At 40.1% G+C, this 26,620-nt stretch overlaps 1 protein-coding gene across 1 annotated transcript; it reads left to right on the top strand.

Moving 5' to 3' along the window:
* Positions 1-940: 940 nt before the first annotated feature.
* On the top strand, positions 941-25,368 carry LOC117460510 (beta-1,4-galactosyltransferase 3). The gene is made up of 7 exons (XM_034101963.2): positions 941-1,130; positions 16,459-17,680; positions 19,904-20,139; positions 21,231-21,418; positions 21,496-21,618; positions 22,278-22,382; positions 22,583-25,368. The coding sequence occupies exons 2-7, from the start codon at positions 17,407-17,409 to the stop codon at positions 22,854-22,856; spliced, it is 1,200 nt and encodes a 399-aa protein (XP_033957854.1). The 5' UTR covers positions 941-1,130; positions 16,459-17,406; the 3' UTR covers positions 22,857-25,368.
* Positions 25,369-26,620: the final 1,252 nt, after the last annotated feature.

Here is a 26,620-nt window from a genome sequence, read left to right on the forward strand (position 1 = left end):
CTAGGCTAAATGAAATGCTCGTTGATACTATGGGCACTTGTAAATGTCTATAACTATGTATCCTGTAAATATAATGTATAATGTCCTTTATTGTTTTATGTTTCATGTGGAACCTATATGCTGCAGGTCTCCCTTGAAAAAGAGATCTATGATCTCAATGGGACCAATCTGGTTAAATAAAGGTTTGAAATGAAATGAAATGAACTGGCCTTTTTTGTGGAAAGCTATGCATAACATACTTTATACCAGAGGTGGAATAAGTACTTAGATTATTATTTTAAGTAAAAGTAATGTCACAGTGTAAACATACTCAGTTACAAGTAAAAGTCCTGCATTGAATTCTGTACATAAGTAAAATGATTAGCATTAGTTACAGTCTACTTTAAGGAGCAAACGTAAAAGCAGTTGTTCTGCAGAAAGACACATTTAAATACCAGATCTTTTTTTATTAAAAATGATTGGTGCATTAATGTGTTCATAATGTCAATGTTGCACTTGGTAGGTTTCATTTGAATCACATTATACACTAGGCCTACTAGCTTAACCTACAATAATATATGATAATAATTGTTTCGATTTTATTTTATATAAATAATTTAAATCCGCAAAGTCAATTAAATATATAAGATAAATGTAGTGGAGTAAAAAGTACAGCATTAGCCAACAAAATGTAGTGGAGTAGAAGTACAAACTAGTATAACGTAAAAATAGTAAAGTACCTCAAAATTGTACTTTAGCACAGTAATTGAGTAAATATACTTTGTTAATATCCACCACTGCTTTATGTCATATTGACGAATTTATCCCAGTGCTACAACTAAGTTACGTACAGTTATCTGAGGCACTGTACTTGAACAGCCACGTGTAAAACCGAGTTAATACAAATTGTATAAAAAGCGTAAGTGTTTTTTTGTGGGCACGGAGTTTCATGTTGGGTTTCCAGTGAAGGGGAGGAGGGGGAAAGGCTGTGTGACACTCAGCGCATTCGCTCTGTTGGACTACCGCACGTTACAGCGACCACACAGCATCAACTTCAAAACATATCGAAAACGGAGGAGGGAGGGTACTGTCGGGAATATAAACGGTTTACACGCTACTTCACCAGCCAAGGGATTAAAGCAGTCCATCAGGTAAGAATAAAACATCTAAGTATCTCTCTGAAAGACACCAAAGACAGCTCCGTATTTGTGGCTGCTAGCTAGCTAACGGTAGCTAACTAACTAACGTCAGTTAACCGACTGCAGCGGCTAGCTCCACTCGGCTCGGACCGGATTGTTTCCTCTTCCCTGACACAGCTGGGGAGGATCAGGCGAAGTTGAGCATGGGAGGGAACATTTTCTCCTAAACTTTAACAATTGTATGTGTTTCAGAAGTGTGGTTGTTTATGTTTTGGGTTAAGATGTACACGTCAGTCACAGTACAGTTGGTTTAACAGTACCTGCAACTTAAAAGTTAGCGTATAAGTTATACGCTTAATCAACGGTTTTATAACAATAGAAGACTCACGTATTTTGTAACTTTTATTTACAAGTGTACGATAGGCCTATAAAGTGACTCATCTGGTAGCTACATGGGCAACATTGTTAAAGCTTATGTTACTAAATGTCCGCTCAACTTGGCTACGTTCATGTTAACGCACCCCCACAACATGCTTGCACACGTTTTAGCTAAAGCTAGTTAACAAACCACTTCAAAGTTCGCTTACGTCTGTGTCACTGATAGGCGAACAATGGTGATTTTAAATACTTTGTTGCAAATAAATGCTAAAGACTTTTTCTTTTACTGTCTTAACACAATATACAGAGGAGATTTCTGTTGACATTAGCTTGGTTTTTTGCCTTTTAGTTTTATTAGTAACCTACGTCGTGAATATGTCTTCATATTCACATGATGCTGCTTATGTCCTGCCCTTTTCGTGTTAAAAAAGCACTGGTTTGTGGCCATTTATTTTGAAAAGGCAATCCTCTTCATTTTACAAGAGACCCAAAGGACTTTATAGTTTAGTAACTTCTTCTGTGTCACTGACATGCGCTCAATGGTGACAAAAACGATTTCGTAATCGCTTTAAAGACTACTGGAATGGGCAAACAACTCTGTATATGGTTGTTAACTACTCAGTAGATGGCATTTGCTGTTAGTAATGGACACTTAGTATATGACCCTATTGACGCATTGATTGCGCAATTTCATGCTAGTTTCTTTACGTCACATGATTTCCAGCCCCTATTCTTTGTTTCATGTATACCCGGAGAAGAACAAAAGGTTCTGTATTGCCTCCCCCGCTGAACTGTCAGATTGATTGAGTCAACACTTGAAGAGTGAGTGGAGCAGTACAGAAGGACTATTCTTTTACTTACTACTAGAAGATTGACCAATAGTTTAACCTGTTGACTGCTGGGATGTCAGGATGATTCACTCTGTACACCTAATTCCCTTTTTCTTTTTCAATTCACACTTCTGTGTCAGGAGAAAGTTAAACACTGCCCATGACATATTTGATAGCTTTTATGAACATACTTTTGCACATTTAAAATAAAACGGTATTAAGTTAGCTGTATGTGTGTCAAACCACTTTACACTTCTGACATCTGTATTATATACCGGTCTCTGTTACTAAATTGTTGGCAGTGAATTAAGGTTTCCCTTTGCACATAACCACTGGCAGTTATTGTGATATTGAGATTAGTCGTAAGACTCTCTGATATGATATTTGATGTCACTTTTGTTATCTTTTTGCATTAGGTTTCAATGGAACAATTGTTTTTTTCCCCTTTTTGTTTGACTAAGCTTTATGTTACAGGAGCTTTCAATGTTTACTCCCTTCATTGTTGTGTAACTTGTTTCTCCAGGTGTGTTGTTGGTTTTCTAACCACATGGGGGTTTCCTTATCTCCATGGTTGTCACTGCTAAGTTTGCAACCTACTGCAAGTCATGCTGATTGCTAGCTATTCCCGGTGGAGTCTTTTTAGCAGAGGTGAACACTACACTATGGAAAACAAGCATAATCAACCAGAAATCTGCAGAAAATAAGTGGGAGGAAGGAGGAGAATGATGATGTGTTTTTCCTCACTAGTCTGTCCCAGCAGTGTTTGACTCGAGGGAACAGCCATAGAGACATGTACCAGCTGCACCCGCGATGAATGGCCCAGGCTCAGGATGGGTTGCCATGACAAGTCGCTGGCACGTGTTGTTATGCAGACACATCTTTTATCAGGCCATGTTTGCACATTATTTCATTGCCTGGTCTTGCTTGGTAAGTTCCTGTGAGAAAGACTTGGTTCCGTAGACAGGATTCAAATAACGTTTTACTTTGATGTTTTCTTTTTAAGGCCGACGTCAGTTTTTGTAAAAAATATGTTCCTAATATCCTAGCCTAGTAAACATTATTACAGCTCTCTGCTGACTACATTTGTCCTGGTCAGTTCTATAACCAGATGAACTACTCCTGTTATTTAGCTTGCACTCAGATCCTCAATTTATACAAATGTAGCCACAACATGGATGCTCAATCACAATTGCAAAGAAAACAGCCGGTCAGATGCTACTGGCTTTAATAGTCTATCTATACCAGGGGTGCCCAACCAGTCGGGGAGAATCCCAGTCGATCACGAGATGTGTCTAAAAATAGAACAACAATATTCTGTTTTATTATGTCCTATAACATAATCTTCCTGTGCCAGAATAATGCACTTGAACGCATCCAAGCTTTGTGATTGGCCGGCGTGACCCCATGTGTCGGGGCGTGGCAGGTGGGCAGTGCACTAGTTTGCTGAGGTTGTCAGTGTCAACAGTCCGCACACACGCAAGACCGCAATTATGGCAGAAGCAAAAAAGCCCAAAATATATCATTTTCACTCCGAGTGGGAGGATGATTATTTTTGTATCTATTCCAATTCAAAGTCCATCTGTCTCATCTGCAATGCGAGCGTGGCTTTATCGAAGAAGGGTAATTTAGGAGTGGCATTTCAAAACAGTGCACAAACGCTACGAGACGGAATTCCCTCCTAATTCCAATAGAGTCTGGCTGCAGACCGCAGCAAGGAGGCGTTTCCTATAGTGACGGGAGCCGGCTCTCGCCCGTGAACGAGCCGTTTTTTGTTTTGTTTTTGCGGAGGGATCTAGATCGGCATGAAGGCACATTATGCAATGTGGACATTATCCCTCTTATTACACATGGCCACATTCTCAACAAAGTAACGACATGACTCCCAATAATAATTGAAATGCTTTTATGGATTTAGAAAAAGATGTTATTGATTTAAAAAATAGTTGTATGTATTGATTTAAATTGACATGCATCCGCTAAGAAAAGTAGTCCGTTGTTACTGTTTGAACTAACGTAACAACGGCAGGAACTGCTTCTATAGTGTTTTTGAGGAGCTTTTTGATTACAGATTTGAAAACATCATTGCTTGCTTTAAAAGTAGCACAATTCATTATGTCAAACCTTGGAAAGTATCTAGATATCCCTGCCCTAATGCCAAAAGTAACTGGCAACTGAATATGTGTCGCCGTAGCTATGATGTCTATGTCTGGACCGCTGTGTAAAAAGGAGGGTTTCTGACCCATTACTTCTCGTCTTACTTCTATAAGAATAAAACACGGAGGACGGAGATCTCTTTTTGTCCCCCTCTTCTCCCCGCTGCAGCCTAGCAGTTGATCTCAAAGCACGCTCCCCTCTCCTGCAGGGAGAAAAACTATATTTATATACTTTTATATAGGTTGATACAGTAGCCCCTTTTTTTTAAATAGTTTTTATAGGTGTTGCCATTTGTTTTGTATAGCGTGGTTCTACAAGCAAGTCAATGCATTCATTGGGTGGTATCAGAGAGTTACACGGGTCTGTAAATGCAATGAAAACAATTGGCCACAGCAAATAATTTATATTAAACATGTACTTTTACTTTTGAATACTTTAGTACAAAGGATGTCTTGAATAATTTAAGTGATATATGTGTACACATATAAATCATTAGTCAAAACAGCGCTACATTTGATTTAATTAAAAGGTATAATATGTGGTAAACTGAAGAGCCCTTTGGGAGCCAAAGAAGAGCCGGAATTCCCATCACTAGAACAATGACTTCTTCTGCGAGGATTTATAAAAGCAGCTGGAATCCCTTAAATTGCTATTGGATAAAAAAAGTTAGGAAACGCCCCTATAGGAAACGCCCGTATAGGAAACGCCTCCTTGCTGCGGTCTGCAGCCAGACCCATCTCCCTAATTCTGCCCTACGCTCCCAAAAGGGGAGGGGCCTGAGAGGACAGCTAAATGCACAGCAGTCCTGGAGGCTGCCGACGCGCTTTTGGGGGACAGTAAAAATAACAGTAGCATTTCAACAGGTTTTTGATATAATAAAAACTCAAGTTAGATACCGTTATTAATCAGCTGTAAGTTTTAGTTTGTTTGAACTTATTCATTATAATTATTGTACAAAATGGTATAAGAATGCAAACTTAAATTGATTATAGTCTATTTCAATTCAGGTTAAGAAACTATTTTAAAGGCATTTATTTTTATACTCTACTAAAATGCAACAAAAAAAGGGTTTGATTCTATTAATTTTTTCTTTTTTATTGCACTTTGGCAGCAGATTCCTGTGTAGCTTCAGATCTGAGTTGTCGTATTAGTAAGCCTAATTTCTACTTTTGTAGCAACACTATTTTGATATAATGGCAAAGAAAGGGTTCAGAGTCTTTTCTTTTTTCCTGTGTCATATGTGGCAGCACTGTTCAATGTTTCTTGAAAACAACATCCACTGTAGTATGTGACGTGTGAATAAACTCCAACTCTGTATCAACAACACTGTTGTGTAACTTCAGTTAAATACTTGTGTGTAGATTAGAAAGAGGTAAGATAAAGGATCTGCAGTATTTTATTAAGTATTCATCGTACAAAGGTCAGTTTTATACAAGTAGAAGTGTGTATTTACCTGGCAGTAGGCTGTCAGTAATGGCTACGCCTCTCTATTTGGACTGGTAGATCTCGGCAGACTGGCAACTTTAAAGTAGCTCTCGGTTCATAAAAGGTTGGGCACCCCTAGTAGGGGGTAGGGATGAAACCCTCTTTTAATGGTCACACATGCAGAGCACACAGCACACACAGTGAAATGTGGCCTCTGCATTTAACCCATCCTAGTACCAGGAGCAGTGGGCAGCTAGTGGGCAGCTAGTGTACAGCGCCCGGGACATGTCAACATGTTTACAGTATAGGTTTGTACGTAAGTGACTTTATAAAAAAGAAGTGTCAACTTATTTTATTGAATCCTGTTGTCATATTTTCTTATTATAGTAGTACCATCTGGATTTCGCGCCATACAGCATGCAATTTTTAAACCAGAAACAGACTAAAAACTTCTCCTTTCTAATCCCTCATAATGAATGTAGTGTAAGGTCATGTTTCATGTCTGGGTTGAAGAAGACTGTGGCCAGTTTGCTGGAATTACCTCATAACCACTACACTACACTATACATTTCTAATGCGGAAGCTATTATCTCATCACCACGAATCATTGTTCTTAGTAGGCTTGCCCAATTTTCAGTCGATGTTGTGCATAATGTGACATGTGCGGTGGTGGCGAAGTCGATGGGGACTTGGCCGAGATGGGTCTGGCTGCAGACCGCAGCAAGGAGGCGTTTCCTATAGGGGCGTTTCCTATAGGGGCGTTTCCTAACTTTTTTTATCCAATAGCAACTTAAGGGATTCCAGCTGCTTTTATAAATCCTCGCAGAAGAAGCCATTCGTTCTAGTGATGGGAATTCCGGCTCATCTTGGTGAGCCGGATCATTTGGCTCACCAAGAAGAGCCGGCTCTTTCGGCTCCCAAAGGGCTCTTCAGTTTACCACATATTATACCTTTTTATTAAATCAAATGTAGCCCTGTTTTGACTAATGATTTATATGTGTACACACAGGGTTGGGTTGTAACGGAATACATATAACGGCGTTACGTAATCAGAATACAAAATTCAAGTAACTGTATTCAGCTCGCGTTACATTTGAAAAACGAGTAATCTGATTACAGTTACTTTCGTAAACCTGAAGTGAATACATTTTGGATTACTTATTGGAATTATTGGTGGAAAGATTTCCTCTCAACATGTAATATTCATTACTAAAGGTACAGCCGATTCGAATCATCAGAGCCGCCGCAGATGGACCAAAAAAGCATTTGAAAAAAAATCGCGGGTCCGCTCGCTCAGTGAAACAATAACAACGAAACATGGAGGAACAAAAGTCTGCGTTTAAATCGTGTGTGTGTGTGGTTAAAACACATCAGCCACGCTGCTCTTTAGCCTTACTAATGATTATTTCTGAAGGTAAACACAGTGAAGGCGGTGCGTGAAAGGCGGTGCGCGAAAGGCACTGCGCGGCGCACTCGTCTTCTCAGAGGCGGAGTTAACCCTCCCGCTGCCTCCTGGTGCAGCAGAGATTTCATGAAGTGAAGGAGGTGTTCCTTCTATAAAACAGCTGTGGGCAGCAGACACTGTGAAAGTCACAGACATAAATTCATAGATCAAGGCAGACTGGTGCACACACTCTCCTGTTTTGCCAATCCGGTGCTTAAACAAATATAGCTCTACACCCCTGGCCGAAATGTCCTTAAAATGAAGTCGGAGTTCGACATTTTAATTCATGTCCTGCCAACACTGGCAGGACAGAAGGCGACACGCCCGTTCTAAGCCGTGTCCTTCACTCCTCACATCCCAAGCTGCATCCCCAAAAAGTGTATTATGTTGTTACATCGTTTCAATCAATCAATCAATGTTTATTTATATAGCCCAATATCACAAATGTTACATTTGTCTCAGTGGTCTTCACAGTGTGTACAGAATATCAGTATGACAATACGACACCCTCTGTCCTTAGACCCTCACATCGTACAAGGAAAAACTTCCAAAGAAAACCCAGTTTAAAGGGAAAAATGGGAGAAACCTCAGGGAGAGCAACAGAGGAGGGATCCCTCTCCCAGGACGGACAGACGTGCAATAGATGCCGTGTGTAAATTGAAAAGATAATACATTTGCAACATAGGTAGTCCAAAGTTTGGAAATGCATGTGTGTATAATAGGAAGATGAATCCACGAGGATATCCATCCAGGACCTATGATCCAGGACCACAGCCACGACTCAAGATCCAGCGCTCGCGATCCAGGACACAGGACCGCAGGATCATCCATGACTCCGGATCCCAGCGTATATAGACACCAAAAAGAAAGACATTTGGGGAAGCTGGGTTAATCGGAACATGAGTGTACACGGGTATAGACAAAGAGAAGGAAGAAGTAAGATGTCCCCCGACAAACTAAGCCTATATCAGCAAAACTAGGGGCTGAATCTAATCAGCCCTAACTATAAGCTTTATCAAAAAGGAAGGTCTTAAGCGCACTCTTAAAAACGGATAGGGTGTCTGCCGCCCGAACACAAACTGGAAGCTGATTCCACAAATGTGGAGCTTGATAAGAAAAGGCTCTGGCTCCCATTGTACTTTTAAAGATTCTAGGAACAACCAACAACCCTGCATTCTTGGAACGCAATGCCCTAGTAGGACAGTAGGGTATAATGAGTTCTTTAAGGTAAGATGGCGCCTGCCCATTAAGGGCTTTGTAGACGAGAAGAAGAATTTTAAATTCTATCCTGTGTTCTATAGGGAGCCAGTGTAAGGCAGCCAGAACAGGAGTAATGTGGTCCCTTTTCCTAACTCTGGTTAGTACACGAGCCGCAGCACTTTGAATCGGCTGAAGCGACTTGATTGACTTCTTGGTACTCCCTGATAATAAAGAGTTACAATAATCCAACCTAGAAGTAACAAATGCATGGACTAGTTTCTCTGCATCGTTTTGAGGCAAGATATGCCTGATTTTTGCAATGTTACGTAGATGGAAGTAGGCGGTCCTTGAAATTGATTTTATGTGGGCGTTAAAGGATAAATCCTGATCAAATATAACACCAAGATTCCTTACAGTCTCACTGGAGGCCAAATTAATGCCATCCATAGTTAGTATGTCTTTAGATAATTTGTTTCGTAGATTCTTCGGGCCAAGTACAATAACTTCAGTTTTGGTCGTGTTTAACATCAAAACGTTTAAGGTCATCCACGTTTTTAAGTCCTTAAGGCAATCTTGAATTTTATTTAGATGATTAATTTCATCAGGCTTGATTGATAAATATAGTTGAGTATCATCCGCATAACAATGAAAGTTTACAGAATGATTCTTTATAATATTGCCTAACGGAAGCATATATAATGTGAACAAAATAGGTCCGAGCACTGAGCCCTGTGGCACTCCATGGCTAACTTTGGTTTGCATGGAAGATTCATCGTTAACACGTACAAACTGAGAGCGTTCAGATAGATAGGACCTAAACCAGCCTAAAGCAGTTCCCTGTATGCCAACTAAGTGCTCTAGTCTTTGCAATAGGATGTCATGTTTCAGATGTGATGTTTCAGTTGTGCTCTTGATAAGCCATTGAAACAGTAAAAACACGTTCAGTTTCCTTTTGCTTTTTGTGTCTCCTGTTCACCAAAACATACCCATCTGTGATGGAAAAAGAAAGTAACCCAAAAGTAATCTGATTACGTTAAGACACGTAACTGTATTTGGATTACTTTCAGAGCCATGTAATCAGTAATCAGTAACTGATTACATTTACAAAGTAACCCTCCCAACCCTGTGTACACATATCACTTAAATTATTCAAGACATCCTTTGTACTAAAGTATTCAAAAGTAAAAATTACATAAATTATTTGCTGTGGCCAATTGTTTTCATTGCATTTACAGACCCGTGTAACTCTCTGATACGACCCAATGAATGCATTGACTTGCTTGTAGAACCACGCTACACAAAACAGATAGCAACACCTATAACAACTATTTTAAAAAAGGTGCTACTGTATCAACCTGTATATACATATAGACTACTGCAACTCCCTCCTGGCTGGTCTACCTGCATGTGCCATCCGACCTCTGCAGCTCATCCAGAATGCAGCGGCTCGTCTGGTCTTCAACCTTCCAAAATTTTCCCACACCACGCCGCTCCTCCGCTCCCTCCACTGGCTTCCGGTAACTGCTAGAATCCACTTCAAGACACTGGTACTTGCGTACCATGCTGCGAATGGATCTGGCCCTTCCTACATCCAGGACATGGTTAAACCGTACACCCCAGCACGTGCACTACGCTCTGCATCAACCAAACGACTCGCTGCACCCTCGCTGCGAGGGGGACCCAAGTTCCCATCAGCAAAAACACGTGGGTTTGCTATCCTGGCTCCAAAATGGTGGAATGAGCTCCCCATTGAAATCAGGACCGCAGAAAGCTTACACACCTTCCGGCGCAGACTGAAAACTCATCTCTTTCGACTCCACTTCGAGCGATAGAATGACTAACAAAGAACTGCTAACAGAGCACTTATATACTAATAAAGGACTGGCTTAGCCAGTTGAGCAGCACTTGAAACGACTGGCTCTTTGAATCCTGATGTTCTTATATGATTCTGTTTTCCTCAAGGTTGTGTCTTCCTGGTCGAATGTACTTATTGTAAGTCGCTTTGGATAAAAGCGTCAGCTAAATGCAATGTAATGTAATGTAATATAGTTTTTCTCCCTGCAGGAGAGGGGAGCGTGCTTTGAGACCAGCTGCTAGGCTGCAGCGGGGAGAAGAGGGGGACAAAAAGAGATCTCCGTCCTCCGTGTTTTATTCTTATAGAAGTAAGAAGGGAAGTAATGGGGCAGAAACCCTCCTTTTTACGCAGCGGTCCAGACATAGATATCATAGCTACGGCGACACATATTCAGTTGCCAGTTACTTTTGGCATTAGGGCAGGGATATCTTTCAAGGTTTGACATAATGAATTGTGCTACTTTTAAAGCAAGCAATGATGTTTTCAAATCTGTAATCAAAAAGCTCCTCAACAACACTATAGAAGCAGTTCCTGCCGTTGTTACGTTAGTTCAAACGGTAACAATGGACTACTTTTCTTAGCGGATGCATGTCAATTTAAATCAATACATAAAACTATTTTTTAAATCAATAAAATCTTTTTCTAAATCCATAAAATCATTTCAATTATTATTGGGAGTCATGTCGTTACTTTGTTGAGAATGTGGCCATGTGTAATAAGTGGGATAATGTCCACATTGCACATTGCATAATGTGCCTTCATGCCGATCTAGATCCCTCCGCAAAAACCAAAACAAACGGCTCGTTTGCGGGCGAGAGCCGGCTCCCGTCGTTCACTATAGGAAACGCCCCTATAGGAAACGCAACCAGACTCTATTGACTTGGCTTGGCAACTGGAAGGTCACCAGTTCAAGTCCCGGCAAGGCCAAGTGCTACCGAGGTGTCCCTGAGCAAGGCACCGTTCCCCACACTGCTCCCCGGGCGCCGTTCAAAATGGCAGCACACTGCTCCTAACACTAGGATGGGTCAAATGCAGAGAAACAATTTCCCCACGAGGGATTCATGAAAGTCCATCTTATCTTATCTTATCTTATCTTATAACATTGACGGTTGCCATTGAAAAGGTCCACTGAAGACAAGGTTGAATCTGCGGAGGGGTTTTTATCAATGTTTTCACTCCAGACTTTGTACCACAGTTCTGCTCTGACGCAAACATGTTACCAAACATGATTCTGTAGGAATCTTTTGGAGTGTTTCATATCATGTGAGGTGAGTCAGGGACCCAAACAACACACTGATACTGTCTTGTTTATTTATCAGTGATGGATATAATCAGAAGTTACAGCGAGGATTGACGAAACTTGCTCTGGAAATGTCTTTGTAAACGGTCACTACAAAGTTTGAATCAAAATAGGGGAATTTATACTTTTTCCCCCTTTTTATTATTGATCAAGGAATAAATGCTAAACGCTTTTTCTTTTTCTCTTTTAACACAATAAACGGACAATAATTTTGTTGAATGAACTCGTTTTTCTCATTTTTATTAGGAAGTCGTGCATATCTCTGAGTAATGTTTTTCGATAAAAGAGAGAACTGCTATACTGTGCATTTTGGGCATTTATCTCAAATTGTTTAAAAACAGTTTGGCACCGCCTTTGTGTGGTCATGAATTGAGCGGGCACACTATAAATAACACAAATAACGGTTGTTTGCTCATGGCCACTTATGCACCTGTTCGTTTTGCTTTGCAATCTTCCTCCTTTTTTAGAAGAGGGAGACCCAATGGACTGTCATCTTTAATGGAAGCTCTTTTTGTTTTGTATTGTTTGATGTGTAAAACTGTTTGAGGTATCCTGATATATATATATATATATATATATATATATTTTATCATATGATTGAAAAAAAACATGGATAACAGGTTCTCATACAGTTGTTTTATTCTGTATCCCTAAAACAAAGCTTAAAGTGACGAGTAGTGAGGAGCTTGTAGGATTTGATGGACCCTCCCCTCAACAGTAGGGGTTTAGCAGATCTGAGAGGAAGGTCTCACATTTAAGACTGGAAAGCACTTGCTGATCCTCCATAGGCTGGCATATACAGAACTGAGAACATACTCAGACAGATGTAAGCTTGTATCTTGTAATGCAGTGCCTTCGTATGTGCTTCTACGGGATCAAGAGGGTAAGGCCCTAACCAGACAGGAGAGTGAAGGGCAGCGTTTTGGCAAGCATTTCTATCTTCTATGTATTGGATTTCTTAGTTTTAAAAAAAAAAAGTATTTCTTGCAGCACAAGTGTTAAGCATTTCTATATTTTCTGTCAGTATAAGGCCCTTTTTTGCTTCTCAGGGGCTGACTTTGCCTTTAAAATCAATAGCTAATAGGCCTTCATTATAGTTGTTGCCCCTTTTCTTTAAAAAGCAGTGTCACATGCAGAGAGTATTTATATTAAAATGTATGCACAGTCACGCTAAGGCACAATCCTTCGCCTAGCTTCCTGTCGTATTCTCCACTGCCTTGCACTGAAATTGTCTACATTTCAGCCTTCTTTTTCATTAAAAAAACTATTATAAATGCCAGGTTCTGATGTCATCCGTTATTCTTCTACTGATGTTTTAGATTTTTGCCTCTGTGGGTATAAGGTTACGGATATTATAACTTTGATATCAGATAACTACCCACTTAGAGAATAACCCACAGCAGGTCATCAATGAGTGTTGCTGCACAAATAGTCTGGTCCAGGAAACGGGCTGCCCTAGAGTTGGACAGGAGTACAAATAAAATGGACTGCCGTGTTAATGCCAATATAATCTTTGTATGCCTGGTAAGGTACACCTTTTCTGTGGTGACCCTTATTGTGACTTTGTTGGTTGCTCACTTATCTTACTCTGGCAGATATTGCAGCCAATGGGCTGTGCATGAGTGCTATGCTATCCCTTTAGGATTTGAAAAGCATAAGCTATTATTCCCCAGATGATGATCTAGGGCTGCTCGATTATGGCAAAAATCATAATCTCGATTATTTGGGTCAATAATTGATACCACGATTATTAAAAACGATTATCCATTTACTTTGAAAACATCAATTTATTGGAGAATTTTTTTTTTTAACAGTATGTTTTGAACAGTTGATTACCCTGAACTTTAAGTATAACTCAGCTGAAAAACCAATAATAAAAAAAAAATATATATAATAATAAAAAAATAATCGTTATATTTCGATTACTTTTTCGTAATCGTTGCAAGCCATAATCGTAATTGCGATTCAAATACGGTTAATTGAGCAGCCCTATGATGATCTAAATATAACTCCCATACTCTAAACCCCCCCATCCGCTTTTATTTTCTTGTTTGCTCGTCATTCTAACCGCCATGCCAGCCTACTTTCCCCTTTTTGCGTTCACTCGTGTGTGTGTGCAAGCATCCATGTGGACATATCATATATATGCAATATTCATGCCCCATGGGCAAAAAGAAAATGTACCATTTGTCGGCTGTTATGTGCCATCACTCTTTTTAAAGCGCACACATTGCACAGTGAAGGAAAAAAACTAAATGGAGAGCGAGGGTGCTGGGAACAAGGCCAGAAGGTATAGCTTTGGTGTGCATGTTACGTCACGCCAAACCTGCCTCTTTTTCTAAATCTAAATAAAGAAAGGATATCCGAGCAGGAGAGACAATGAAGTCAAAAGAACATGGTGTAACCAGACTGTTGGCTGCTCTCCCTCTCCTCCTGCAGCTCCACACTGGCTTTGTCCTCTCTTTGGTTCACTCCTCAGCCCTTGAGCTTACACTGAGAGGTTCCTCTAAATCTAGTCCCTGAATCTCTGTGTTTGTTAAAGCACGTTCCTGCTGCCAAGTTCTCTCACTCCAGCCTGCTCAAGCACCAAAGCAAACATCATCATTTCTCCCCTTTGTAAAAACATGTGTATCTTATGATGGGAATTTACAGTGATTCAATATATATGTAGGTTTCCTCGCTATGAAATGTTCTCAGATAGCAGGGTGTCTCCCTGACCACTGTCAGGCAATTATCATATGGATGTTAGGGTTGTAATTAACACACTGTGCTTCCCCTTCTGTCTGCCCCCCACCCTTCTTGGGACTGTAATGTGGATTGTCTTCCTTCCTATGTCTCATCTGTATAAGTGATATTGCTTTTCTGTGGAATGGGGTCAGATCCTGGTGCTCTCTACGAGTGCAGGGCCTGTCCTTTCCAGCTGGAAATATGATTGATTCTGTTAAATGCTAACTCTTTATTAAATAACACAACTTTGGTTTAAGCTTGATTGTTTGTTATTTTCTTACCAGAAGGTGATTAAGTGTGGAATTTCCACAACAGATCTCATTACACATGAATGTGACTGGAATATGGGAGAGCAGGAAGGGTTTCCTTAAGCATGATGCTTAGTCATGTAATGGCTCACACTTGCACATCGCATGATCTTATCAGCAACGTTTTGCTCTTGAAAACTTGAGATGTTTAATCATTTATATTCATCTAGCAAGCCTGACCGACCCTGCACCAGTAAGTACTCTTCATTATGTAAGGATCATTGTTTTCCAGGTCACTTTTTATTATGTTCTGGATGGCATCCTGAGTGGTTGAGTTCAATGTCCCCACTGTGGGATTAAGTCTATATGGCAGGATTTTATAAACCATATCCATAATCTATGCGGTTATTATAAGGGCTAAGCAAAGAGAGGGGTCAATCTTCCATCTGCTCACAGTTCCACGAGCAGATGAAAATCATCTGCAGCGGTAAGCAGAGGCTTTCCTTTCCTTTCTGATCCACACATCCCCTCAGAGAAGAACCTTTATTATCCTTACACTGAAAATCCTCGCAGTCAGCTGTCAAAGCAAAATACAGGAAAACAGGAACAGCACTGAAGTTCAGAAAGCTGTCGGTAGTAGTAGTTCATCTTTCCTGTTGATCAAGTAGACCGTATCATTCAGATGTCATTTTGTTCATAACTAAAAGGAACCTGGTTTGTAGATCAACCGTTTCCTGTCGGTTATGAAAAAAACCGTACATCGAAGGTGTAGCCTTTAAAAGAAGATGTCGACAGACACTGAGTACAGTGGCAGAAAAAACATGTTATCTGTCAAATTATTAAAAAGATAATTGAATCACTATTGTGTTGAAAACAAAATGCAACAAGGGTATCAGATCGTCATGTTTTCTGTTCATCTTAGCTGTACTTTTTTTTTTTTAAATTTTCATTTGTCTATTTCCATTAACTTGCTGTGTGCAATGTATATGTTTTTGTAGAGTGTGAATGACAGACTACTCGACACTTATGTATTATTTTTCTGTGTTATTTTTAAAAGATTCTCCAGAGACGATATTGCCCTTCATGATGTTAACAAAAGATGCATTAGGAGACATTGCAGTTCTAAATGGTTTTACACTTATCATTGTGTTCAACAGACTTGAACAATTGTTGACTTTTGGTTATAAAATCTGAGTGTATGTGAGAGGTTGGAAGCTACTGTAGTACTAGTAAGTAACTATATCTGTATCACTCCGTCTCTTCCAGTCTTGTAGCATTGAGTGGGATTAGGATTAGTGGTCTGAGGCCGGCTTCTTTAACAAGCACTAATTAATGTGTGAGTGAGGATGTGTCGGACACTGCAGCAGACGGCACCAGAGCAGGAAAAGGCTTATGCAAGCTCCACAAACACCACATTGCAGCAGCCTGCAGCAAAAAGGGGGCCGCAAGTTTGTTGGCTCTTGAACTGGAACGTTTCATCCACACAGCGGAGCATGGCTTCCCGTCTGCCATCCGCTGTGGGCGGCAGGCCTCTCTTTGGGGAGGCATCTGCACTGGAGCCCATGCTGGGCCTGATTTAACCAAGGCTTTCCAACTGTGCTGCTCAGTCTCCATGTAAACAAACACAATTCATTTGTCGGCCCAGTATTGCACACAATCAGTCATTGTTTGTGTGGTAAACGCATTCTGCTGTACAAAATTGCTGATGTCAACGGTTTAAACGAAAGAGGGCCAGTGAATGTAACTGTCCGTCCTTCTCTTTTGTGATTTTTCTTTCAGATCTGTGCTGGAGTGAAAGTCCAGTTGGTGTCCATACAGTGCGCCATACAGTGAGCTGCGTGGCTGCCGGCCCAGTGGGCTGCCAGAGGAGTCTCCGAGCTGTGGATTGCATCATTATACGACAAAAGCAATTGGCATCAGAGCTCTCCCTCCCTCCTCTTCCTCCATCTCCTCTTCTTTTTCTCTAGGCCTGACTCTCCCCATACACAAACCTTCTGACCACTCCTCCCACACTGGGTATGGTCCACTCCCCAGCCAGTCAGGCAGTGAGTCGATGGAAGCTGTGTAATCCTTTGTAAAGTATAGGGCCTATACGGCTGCAAATGCTCCCTTTTGTCATGGCGACTGTTGTTGTTGCAGAGGCCTCCCTCAGGAGAGCACATGAGGGAGAACAGAAGGCAGCATAAAGCCCACAGAGGGAGGACGAGAGAGCGATAGAGAAATACTGACGCAGCTATTTATTTGACCGTAGGAGAATGAGCTCCACAGGGCAGTGGATGGCATTCATTGTGGGTGAAACTACATGATGTGGGACTGGCATTACCACCCCACGCCAATCACAAATTGGACCAACAGTCATTTTTGGAGATATTTGCCACATAGTGGGCTGCAGCAAGGGATGCAGTGAAACGGAGACAAAAAGACAAGACAGTTTTTTTTTCTTGAATTACAATATTTTTCTATTTTTCCTCCCCTTGGTGGTCTTTTTCAATTTCAGCTTACCGAAAGTGCCTTTGTCAACTTTTTACTCATCTTCCCCTATATTCATATTCCTAATTACCACAGATTACTGTATGTTATTCAACATATGTGCCACAGCACCAACCTCCATCAAATACACAGACGACAATCATCTCTTTTCCAAGTAGTGTCTCTGCTTGGGGAGAGCCTATTTAGTGACTTTTTGCACTGTCTTCTCCCAACCCTTGTTGCTTTGACGACGTCAACATGATCAGTATCCAGTCCAAATGGCGCTACCTTTTCATGTTTCTGGGCATCCAGCTGGTGGTCATGGCGCTGCTGTCCCGAGAGGGATACCAGAAGAGGGTCTCCTACTTCATCCGCATCTTCCGCAAGCCCGACACCACTGGTTTATCAGGCCGCAACCAAACAACGGTGGGCATACCTGGAGGGGATGTATATGCCAACCTCTCAACACTTATCAAAACTCATGTCAATGAAGATCACATGCCCTTGTGCCCGAAGACGTCCCCTCTTATAGGTGAGTGCTCTGTCCTGCTTCTGTGTCATTCTGTACGGATGTTACTGGAGGTAAATCACTCTCCTTCACACGTCTCTCTTAAACTAATAAGACACTGACAATAAAAACTAATTATATAGCGCTTATCCTAACAAGGTTACAAATTGTTTCCCAGGATACGATGGCAGAAAAACAAACTGTACTGCCCATGAACTTCTTAATAGAAAATGATGTGGGAGCAAATTAGCAATCAGGAAGCACAAGCAAGCGGATGCATCAAATGATCAGATATCCTGTCCAGTTATCAGTCAGGGTTATTAGCTGTGATGTCCCCTTTTATTTTATTTTATAAACGTCATGATTATCTATACTCAAGGTTCACTAACTAGCCCATCTGAGCTTTCAACTTGACATAGGGCTGCTCGATTATCGCAAAAATCCTAATCTCGATTATTTGGGTCAATAATTGTAATTGCGATTATTAAATGTGATTATCATTATTCATTGACTTTGAAAACATCCATTTATTGTACTTTAAAACAAATACAAATAATAATTTGAACTTTTGAATTATACGTTCAGGGTAATCAACTGAAAAACCAATATAAATTATACATTCATATCTACATTTAAATAATAAATACATAATTTAAATAAATAATATCAAAATAATAAATACCAATAAACAAGATCAACAAACATGTTGCAGTGCACTGTCACCACCTGAAAACTCCGTAACATATAGCCAACATTTTGGTTCAACATATTCCACTCAGTTAAACATTAAAGGCTTGCCCACCGTCATGGTCCAGAAGTAACAGGAAATACAGGTTGAACTACAATTTAAGACACCATGGCAACTGCTGGTAGGGCTGCTCATGTCATCTCTTAAAGATGTTTTGCTAAAAACTTGGGCTGCTCGATTATGACAAATCATAATCTCGATTATTTGAGTCAATAATTTATATCACGATTCTTAAAAACGATTATCCATTTACTTTGAAAACATCAATTTATTGGAGAAAAAAAAGTGAACTGTATGTTTTTAACAGTTGATTACCCTGAAGTTCAAGTATAACTCAACTGAAAAACCAATAATTAAAAAAAACTAATAATAAAAAAATATATCGTTATATTTCGTAATCGTTGCAAGCCATAATCGTAATTGCGATTTTAAAATACGATTTAATTGAGCAGCCCTAACTTGACACAGATCATCTTTGTTGGCCTGATGGGAAACTTCACTCATACAAGACGACAATGAGTTTTTGCAACGGGTGAACAAAACTGTCTAACATCTAGTAAGATTTTATTAGTGTCAATTACTTAGCTTATATACAGGAACAATACAAAACGGTTTACATTTTAGTTTCTTTTACGAGTACGAAACCCTGTGGAAATACCTCTGGCAGTTGCACAATACCAAATCTGACACTCCACGTTGTTTTCAGTATGTCTAGAATGCCTTCTCAAGCAGGCTTATTTTTCTACTTTCCTGGCTCTGCCCTCTGCCCCTTTGTTCCTACATTACTGCCAGCGAGTTAAACTACATGCTGATAACCCAGCCACAAGGCTTTGACTACTTTCCGAGAACAAAAATAATAGATCAAGTTCATTGAGGCTTTAAAGAACATGATGCCAGGCAGCAGGAAGTGAACTGAAACCACCTGGAGTTTCCCTGTAACAGATAATTATGTGCAGCAACGCTCCAGACGGGGCTTGTTGACATATCTTTACTTCAGAGAGACTGCATGTTTGAATATTTCCTCTTATAACAAAATCAAGTTGCTTTGTTGACAACTCCTGTGGGGGCTTTGGGATTGTTTGACCATAGATTGTACGTACATGGAGCCTTTTTTAATGATTTAATTTGGCGTTTCAGTCATCATGGTACTGTATCTTCTAAATGTTGAATTCCAGGAAAATAAATCCGTTTCCTCCTTTGTGACCTTTCAGTGAGACAAACGGGAGGCATGTAAAGAAATAATGAACTTTTACACTCTTTAAAATGTATTATTTTGCTTAAAGTTGAACTAACAGCCACTTCAATAAGTTCATTTACAAGCACATGTCGCTCTGTGCCAGCATAGGGATGTTCTATCCAGGAGTAAGTTCAGTTGAGCTCAGGTCATTTTAAAATGCATTGAAGTCATAGCTTCTCATCACCTAACCAGCTGATTTTCCTTTACTCCATTGAACACGTTTGCTACTGGTAATGACTGCAGAGCTTTGTCCTGCTCACAGGTGGGCCGATTCACGTCAAATTCCCATCAGGGCTGACTCTAGCAGAGGTGCAGAGGAAGAATCCACTGGTGATGCGCGGAGGACGCTACCGGCCGCCTGACTGTGAGGCGAGACACCGAACAGCCATCATCATTCCCCACAGAAACAGAGAACACCACCTCAAGTTCCTTCTATACTACCTGCATCCTTTTCTGCAGCGACAACAGCTCAACTACAGAATTTACATCATTCACCAGGTGAACAGCACACAGCCAAGAGATGTTATACACTCACGGAAGAAGCAAAAGGGATTCTCCTAACCCAACCTATAGATTTCACATTTGGTCGAAACACTGTCACTAACGCTATCATCTAGTCAATTGTGTCTGCATTCACAGTTAACCTTTTAGTGGATTCTTCTACCGTTCAGGCCACAGGGGGTCCGCGGGGTCTTAAAAAGTATTAAAAGTTGATAAATCAATTTAGCGAAATTGAAGGCTATTAAAAGTATTAAACAGCATTTTCCAAGGTATTACATTTTGTAGCTTGTTTTCAATAAGAATATAAATGGTCCAAAGAGGTTGTATTCTACAGTGTGCCTGAATGTAATCATGGCGTAGGTGTGTAGTGTGATTCTGTGTAGTTTGTTTACGGCATCCCGTTGGGTTTGACGTCATCTGAACAGGACGTCGCGCGCTCACTGCTTGATAGCGTGCGAAGCTCCGTTTACGCCGGTTGTTAAACAACATCGTTATGGGGAAATGCAAGTTTGCGTCCAAATAGTTGGAAGATAAGGAGGAAGGACAATCAATACTGTATATAGTCAATGTGAGGTAAAGTGTGTCGCCAAGGTAACCGGTTAAAACTCCAAGTGGCGATGAGGTCTTAAAATGTATGGAAAGGGTCTCAAAAAAGGTCTTAACTTTGACTTCAGGATTCCTGCATATACCCTGGGCTAAATAAAGAGTGCCCTCTAGTGTGCCGTCCCTGCATGTGCATGTTAGAGAAAGAGGACGCTTGGATGCTTTAATCTCTTTAGCTGTTTATAACAATTGTTTCATGTGTATTTCTCAGCCTTCTCTCATTCGCTATTTTCTCTTTTGCCAGATAAGAATGAATGTGTTCCACTTCTTCCTGCAATGATTCACAGTAATGTTGCAATTTATTCTGATACATTTAGAAGGTTTCCTGATTATTTGATACTATTTTGTGGATGTATCTTCTATATCTCTAACTCCCTCGTACTCCAAGGTTGTCTGATTTGTGCTAGATGCCTCTCTATTAAAACAAATTCTAGCGTGAGATGATTGTATCACTCTGACATGATGTGTCTGTGTTTTCTCCACAGGCTGGAACATACACTTTCAACAGGGCCAAGCTGATGAATGTGGGTTTCCGAGAAGCCATGAGAGAGGAGGACTGGGACTGCCTCTTCTTCCATGATGTGGACCTCATCCCGGAGGACGATCGCAACACCTACGTCTGCGACTCCACCCCCAAGCATGTGGCCATCGCCATGGACAAGTTCGGCTACAAGTATGTCCTTTCTTGTGTCTAATAATCCACTGTTCACCGATTACACATGTTTACCTGCAATATTTAATCCTCTCCAGGCTTCCGTACAATATGTACTTTGGAGGAGTGTCAGCCCTGACGCCACTGCACTACCTCAAGATGAACGGCTTTCCCAACAACTACTGGGGCTGGGGTGGAGAGGACGACGATATTGGACTCAGGTGAGCCTTGGCCGAATGCACTTAAGAATAAAGTATATGTAGCCAGTCACTCATTGTGGCATTTCCCGTTTGTGGTAGATCTCTGGATTAAGAGTAGATCTAGTATTACATTGAAACCGTTGTACTACCCTACTGTAGGTCAGACTCTGTTATCGGTGCAAGATCAATGTTTTGATTTGTGTCTCTTGAACCACGTAAGGAGATGAGTGTGATCCAGTTGTACTGTGTGATAGTAGGGCTGTGCGATTATGGCAAAAATCACAATCACGATTATTGAACTTTACAAAAAATACAAATAATAATTTGAACAGTTTCTTATAACTGTTGATTACCCTGACCGTATAATTCAACTGAGAAACCAATACAAAAATAAATAAAATAAGTGATATATTTACATTTAAATAAATAATATCAAAGTAATAAATACCAATAAACAAGATCAACAAATATTTTGGAGCGCACTTCAACAAGCTACTAAACATATACAAATAAAGTAGATAAAATATGTTGCAGTGCACTGTCACAACCTAGCAAAGCAAAATAATCGTTTTGTTCGATTATGTTGTTTTCGTAATTGTGGCGGGCCAAATCGTAATTGCGATTAAAATACGACTATATGCACAGCCCTATGTGATAGACATACTTTTTCTTCTTTTTAGAGTGTCACTGGGGGGGATGTACATCAGTCGTCCGTCAGTGAAGGTGGGCCGTTACAAGATGATTAAACACAAGCTGGACAAAGGCAATGATGTGAACCCAAAGAGGTACAGTAAACTACTTGATGTATTTATTTTAATTTGGGAATTTAGGAGCAGATCTGATTTAGTTTGCATGCAGATTAACACAAATGATGATGCAAAAGAGACCCACTACTTGTTCATAAATGGAAACAACACTAATTGTTATGTCAAGTAAAATGCAAAGTTACGCAGCGTTCGGTCATCACTGCTCTGTCTATTTAAAGGTTCAACATGCTGGCCAAAACCCGTCAGACCTGGAAGTCGGATGGGATGAACACAGCTGAATATGAGCTGATCTCACGGGAATACATGCCCCTCTACACCAACATCACTGTTAACATCGGCACTGAGGCCGGTCTACATTCCCCTCCAGAAAAAGCTGCAGAAAAACATCCAGAGAAAAAAGCACCTGCCGAAGTCCCAGTCAACGTCCCAGCCAAAATTACAGAAGGCGACACTAACAAAAAGCCAACACAAAATACTTCTAATCATGTATAACACTGCCATGACTTCAATGGGATAATCCTATTGGTCGAGCTGTAGGATGCTGTTTTTTCTCCTCTATCACCTGGAGCTGTTTTCACTTTTTTCTCAGTTTTTGGTGGCATTTCTTTGTGGGCAGTGGGACACTGATTTGGGTGATTTTAAAATGGTGATTTTTTTTTTTTTTTTTTTTTTAAATGAAAACAATTGACCTGAATTTGTCAACCCTTAGATGACGGCTCTCCACCTTGGCTCCTGTTATATCAATGACTCTTCTTCCAATGGGAGCCACAGTGAAGGGTGAAGGGTAAACGTTGGACTCTGTGAGTTTATATATCTACAGCGCTGTGGTTGCTGGCTAAACCTTGTGATGCCTTAGAAGCTTGTTTTGTTTTCTGTCTCTTCACTCGTACCTTACATTATTCTGAATATTGGGTTTGACAGAGCAGTAGCTGTGATTTCCAGCAGTCGCACTCGTTTTTTTGTCCAAATGCCAATGAGTGATGAATGAAGGAACTTGAACATGTTGTTTATTACTGCTTCTGACTGAACGCTGCACGTCCGCCACCAGTCTGCAAATACCTGGGGTCTCGTTTAGAAAGACCTTTATCCGTTTGGTTTCTGCATCAGGTGGACTAAATCCTTCAGATGCTGTACACATACATTGCCTGTCATTTTCAGTGGAAATACTAACAAGAATGAGAGTTCATTTTACGTCTTGGTTCTGTAAACCAAGGCCAAGGTACAGTTCTTCTATGTATAGGCAGTGCATTCAATTCAGCCTTTCACATTTCAGCATAGGGGTATCTACATTTGATTTTTTGTTATTGTTATTGTGTGCATTCACCTTTATCCAATAGAGCACCTCTTCGTGACGGTGATGAGTCCTCTGCCTTCAGATGCGCTTGAGATTCACATCAAAATGGAGTCTGTCTTGCTTTAAAAAAAAATGTATTTATCATTTGATCATGTGCAGTGTACGTTACATCTCCTTATCTAGATGTTTCCCCCTAAGAGTGCTGGCTTACTCCCACAACACTTTATATGCAGTTTATATTGCCCACTTCCTTTCCTTAATCTATACATATCATGGAGAAATGCACTCAAAAAAGTAAAGATATATATATATATATATATATATATATATATATAATTGACCTCAGTTCAATTGAAGGAATATTATGATCTTGTTTGTGTTTTGAGAGAATTCTGTGACTTCTTGTTAGGATATGATTCATTAAAACTGCCACAGAATAGTGTCTCAATGAAACTGTGTTAAAATTAAGCAGATTATATCATTTCACGATTTCTTAGCAATATTGTTCTAGTCTCACCACGATGTTTGTTTTTATTTTCTGTTCTCCCCTTTCGAACACAACTATTTGTCCCTGTGTAATTTCAAGTTTCTCCATAATCTTACTCTGGAAGCCTTCACATCGAAACATCTGCCATGTCCTTTCCACTTGTGCCCGTACACTGCATGTCTGCTCCTCCTTCGCTTCTCTCCACTCTGACAGATTTGATTGTAAACATGCGAAAAAAGAAACTGTCCCCTCTTCCACTGAGAGTGGCTGTACTGGCAGGTGAACAGGCTGAAACCAAAGATGACTGCATGGAAAGCTGTGTTGAGGGATAACTAGTGTGTGTGTATACTTTGTTGTGAATGATTTCTGTACTACTCTTATGTACATACCTTTCATCTCTTCCTATCAATACTTGTATGTTGTTCAAAGAATCTCACACCAACACTCATCATTTACGTTTTTTCTTTTTTGTGAAGAGATGAAGATGGTCCATGATTACAAGTGATTTATTTTCTGAATGCTGTACTGAGAACTTGTTTTTCATGACATTGGGCATTTGTCCGTGTTAGTGGACGATTTTGAGCTCTGAGAGTGTCCGCCTGTGATTTTCATAATTAGATGACTATATACTGAATTATCATTTTGATGTGACTTCATATTCGACTCCTATGGCCTTAGCAACACATAATAGTGGTATTTCAACTTGTGCTCACTAATACAATAGCATCTTTATATCAAGACTTAATATGCATGGCAACAAACCTATTAGCGAGGAAGTGTACCGAGCACAATGTGAAGATGATACATATCAGTGCTCCTCTAGAAGAATATGAAGCATGCTGAAGTGTCTGTGAGCTGGAAACGTTCTTATTGTGACTGTAAATGCAAGTTTCTGCTGTGGGGAATGTTCCTCACTGTTAAATGTAGGGAATTTCTCAGAAAGATGTACAAAGGAAGCTTATATTCCCAAAGTCACAGCATACAGTCTCCATCATTAACTGTGCGACACTCGACCTGATGTTTTGTGTTTCTGATTTAAGCTACTTTATGTTTGATTTGACTCCGTTCTGATGTAGATCAGCAGCAATAGAAAGCAGTCATCACAGGGTAGCACTGAAGTAACCAAGAGCAATGTGACTTTGTGAGTTATTTCTGCTCTTTATGAGTTCTGCACAGTCCAGAGTGGCCTTAAATTCATTAATAAACTGATTATTCAAAAGCAATGCTTCACATGTTTTATTTTTCAATCGTTTTTTGGTTGTTGCAACTTACGTTTATCGTGCATCTCTTTGTACACTTCCTGTAACACCGGCGCTGTCAAAGTTAGCTGTTTTAAAAAGGATTATCACATGGTATTAATATGTGAGGGTGATGACAACTCTATAACCTAATGGATGCATCACTTAGTGGGGAACGCTTTTCCCACTAAGTTGTACATGACGGCAGGAATGTTGTCAAGCTGGAACAGGCTGGAAAGTAAACCCACTTGGTTAGTATTATAAAACTCTTCATATCACAAGAGAAAGTAAACGGGTTGTTTTATCTGACAGACAGTATACCAGATAGAGTTAAGAAAAGTCATCAATTGTCACCCAACATGTTTTGAGTTCTCTTTAAAACTTCATAAGTATATTGAGTATCTTACACTTTGAACAGTCTCAGTTTCTAATTTTGCATGAAACGTTTCGGAGTATGAATGTCCATTAATCAGTTCAAGGCAAGCACATTCAAACTTTCCAAGAATATAAGTTTAAATAACAATCACAATGGGAAATAACTTTGTTGTTGACCTGACTTTCAATCTAGCACTATTTATACAATATCTCAACAACTCCTGTAGCTACTTGCTTTAAGTTAAACAGGAATATAGTATGATATACAGCTCCAGACAACTGAGAAAAAAAGTCCACACCGACTGTGGCTGTCCTTATTTAGAGTTTCTGTGAACCTCAAATCACCTCTGATATGTCTGAATATCTGATGTCAATATTAGAGAAAGATAAAATACCAATTTGCTATTTGACACGGTATTTTTAGTGTTGTTTTAAGACACGCTTTGATTACTATTTGGTGGGGGCAGCACTGTTAACCAAAACTAAAGGATGGACGGTTAACACAGTGCTTATGGTTTTAAAAGCAGGTCAGTAGAATGAAAACAATGTCCTTGGTTTTGTGTGTCTGAGTAGTCAGTAAGCTGACACCAGTAGTTCTTATATAGGTCAGCAGCTTCTTTGTTACCAAGGAAGTCATTTAAGGAAGTGAAAATGATGGCTGAAGCAACTCAGCTAAAAGGATTGTTTTAGCTGTATTTCCTTGTCTTATATTGTAAATAACGTTGGGTGCATACTGTTGGCAAGGATAAGACAAGACACAAGAACATCACTTTTGGTTCTGGATAGACGCATAGTGGCTGATAGGAGCTAAAATTGTCAAATAATACCTACATTATCTCAATGACCTACAGGCAGTGGCGGT

Source organism: Pseudochaenichthys georgianus, chromosome 16 (genome assembly GCF_902827115.2).
Source record: "Pseudochaenichthys georgianus chromosome 16, fPseGeo1.2, whole genome shotgun sequence".
Taxonomy (NCBI): domain Eukaryota; kingdom Metazoa; phylum Chordata; class Actinopteri; order Perciformes; family Channichthyidae; genus Pseudochaenichthys; species Pseudochaenichthys georgianus.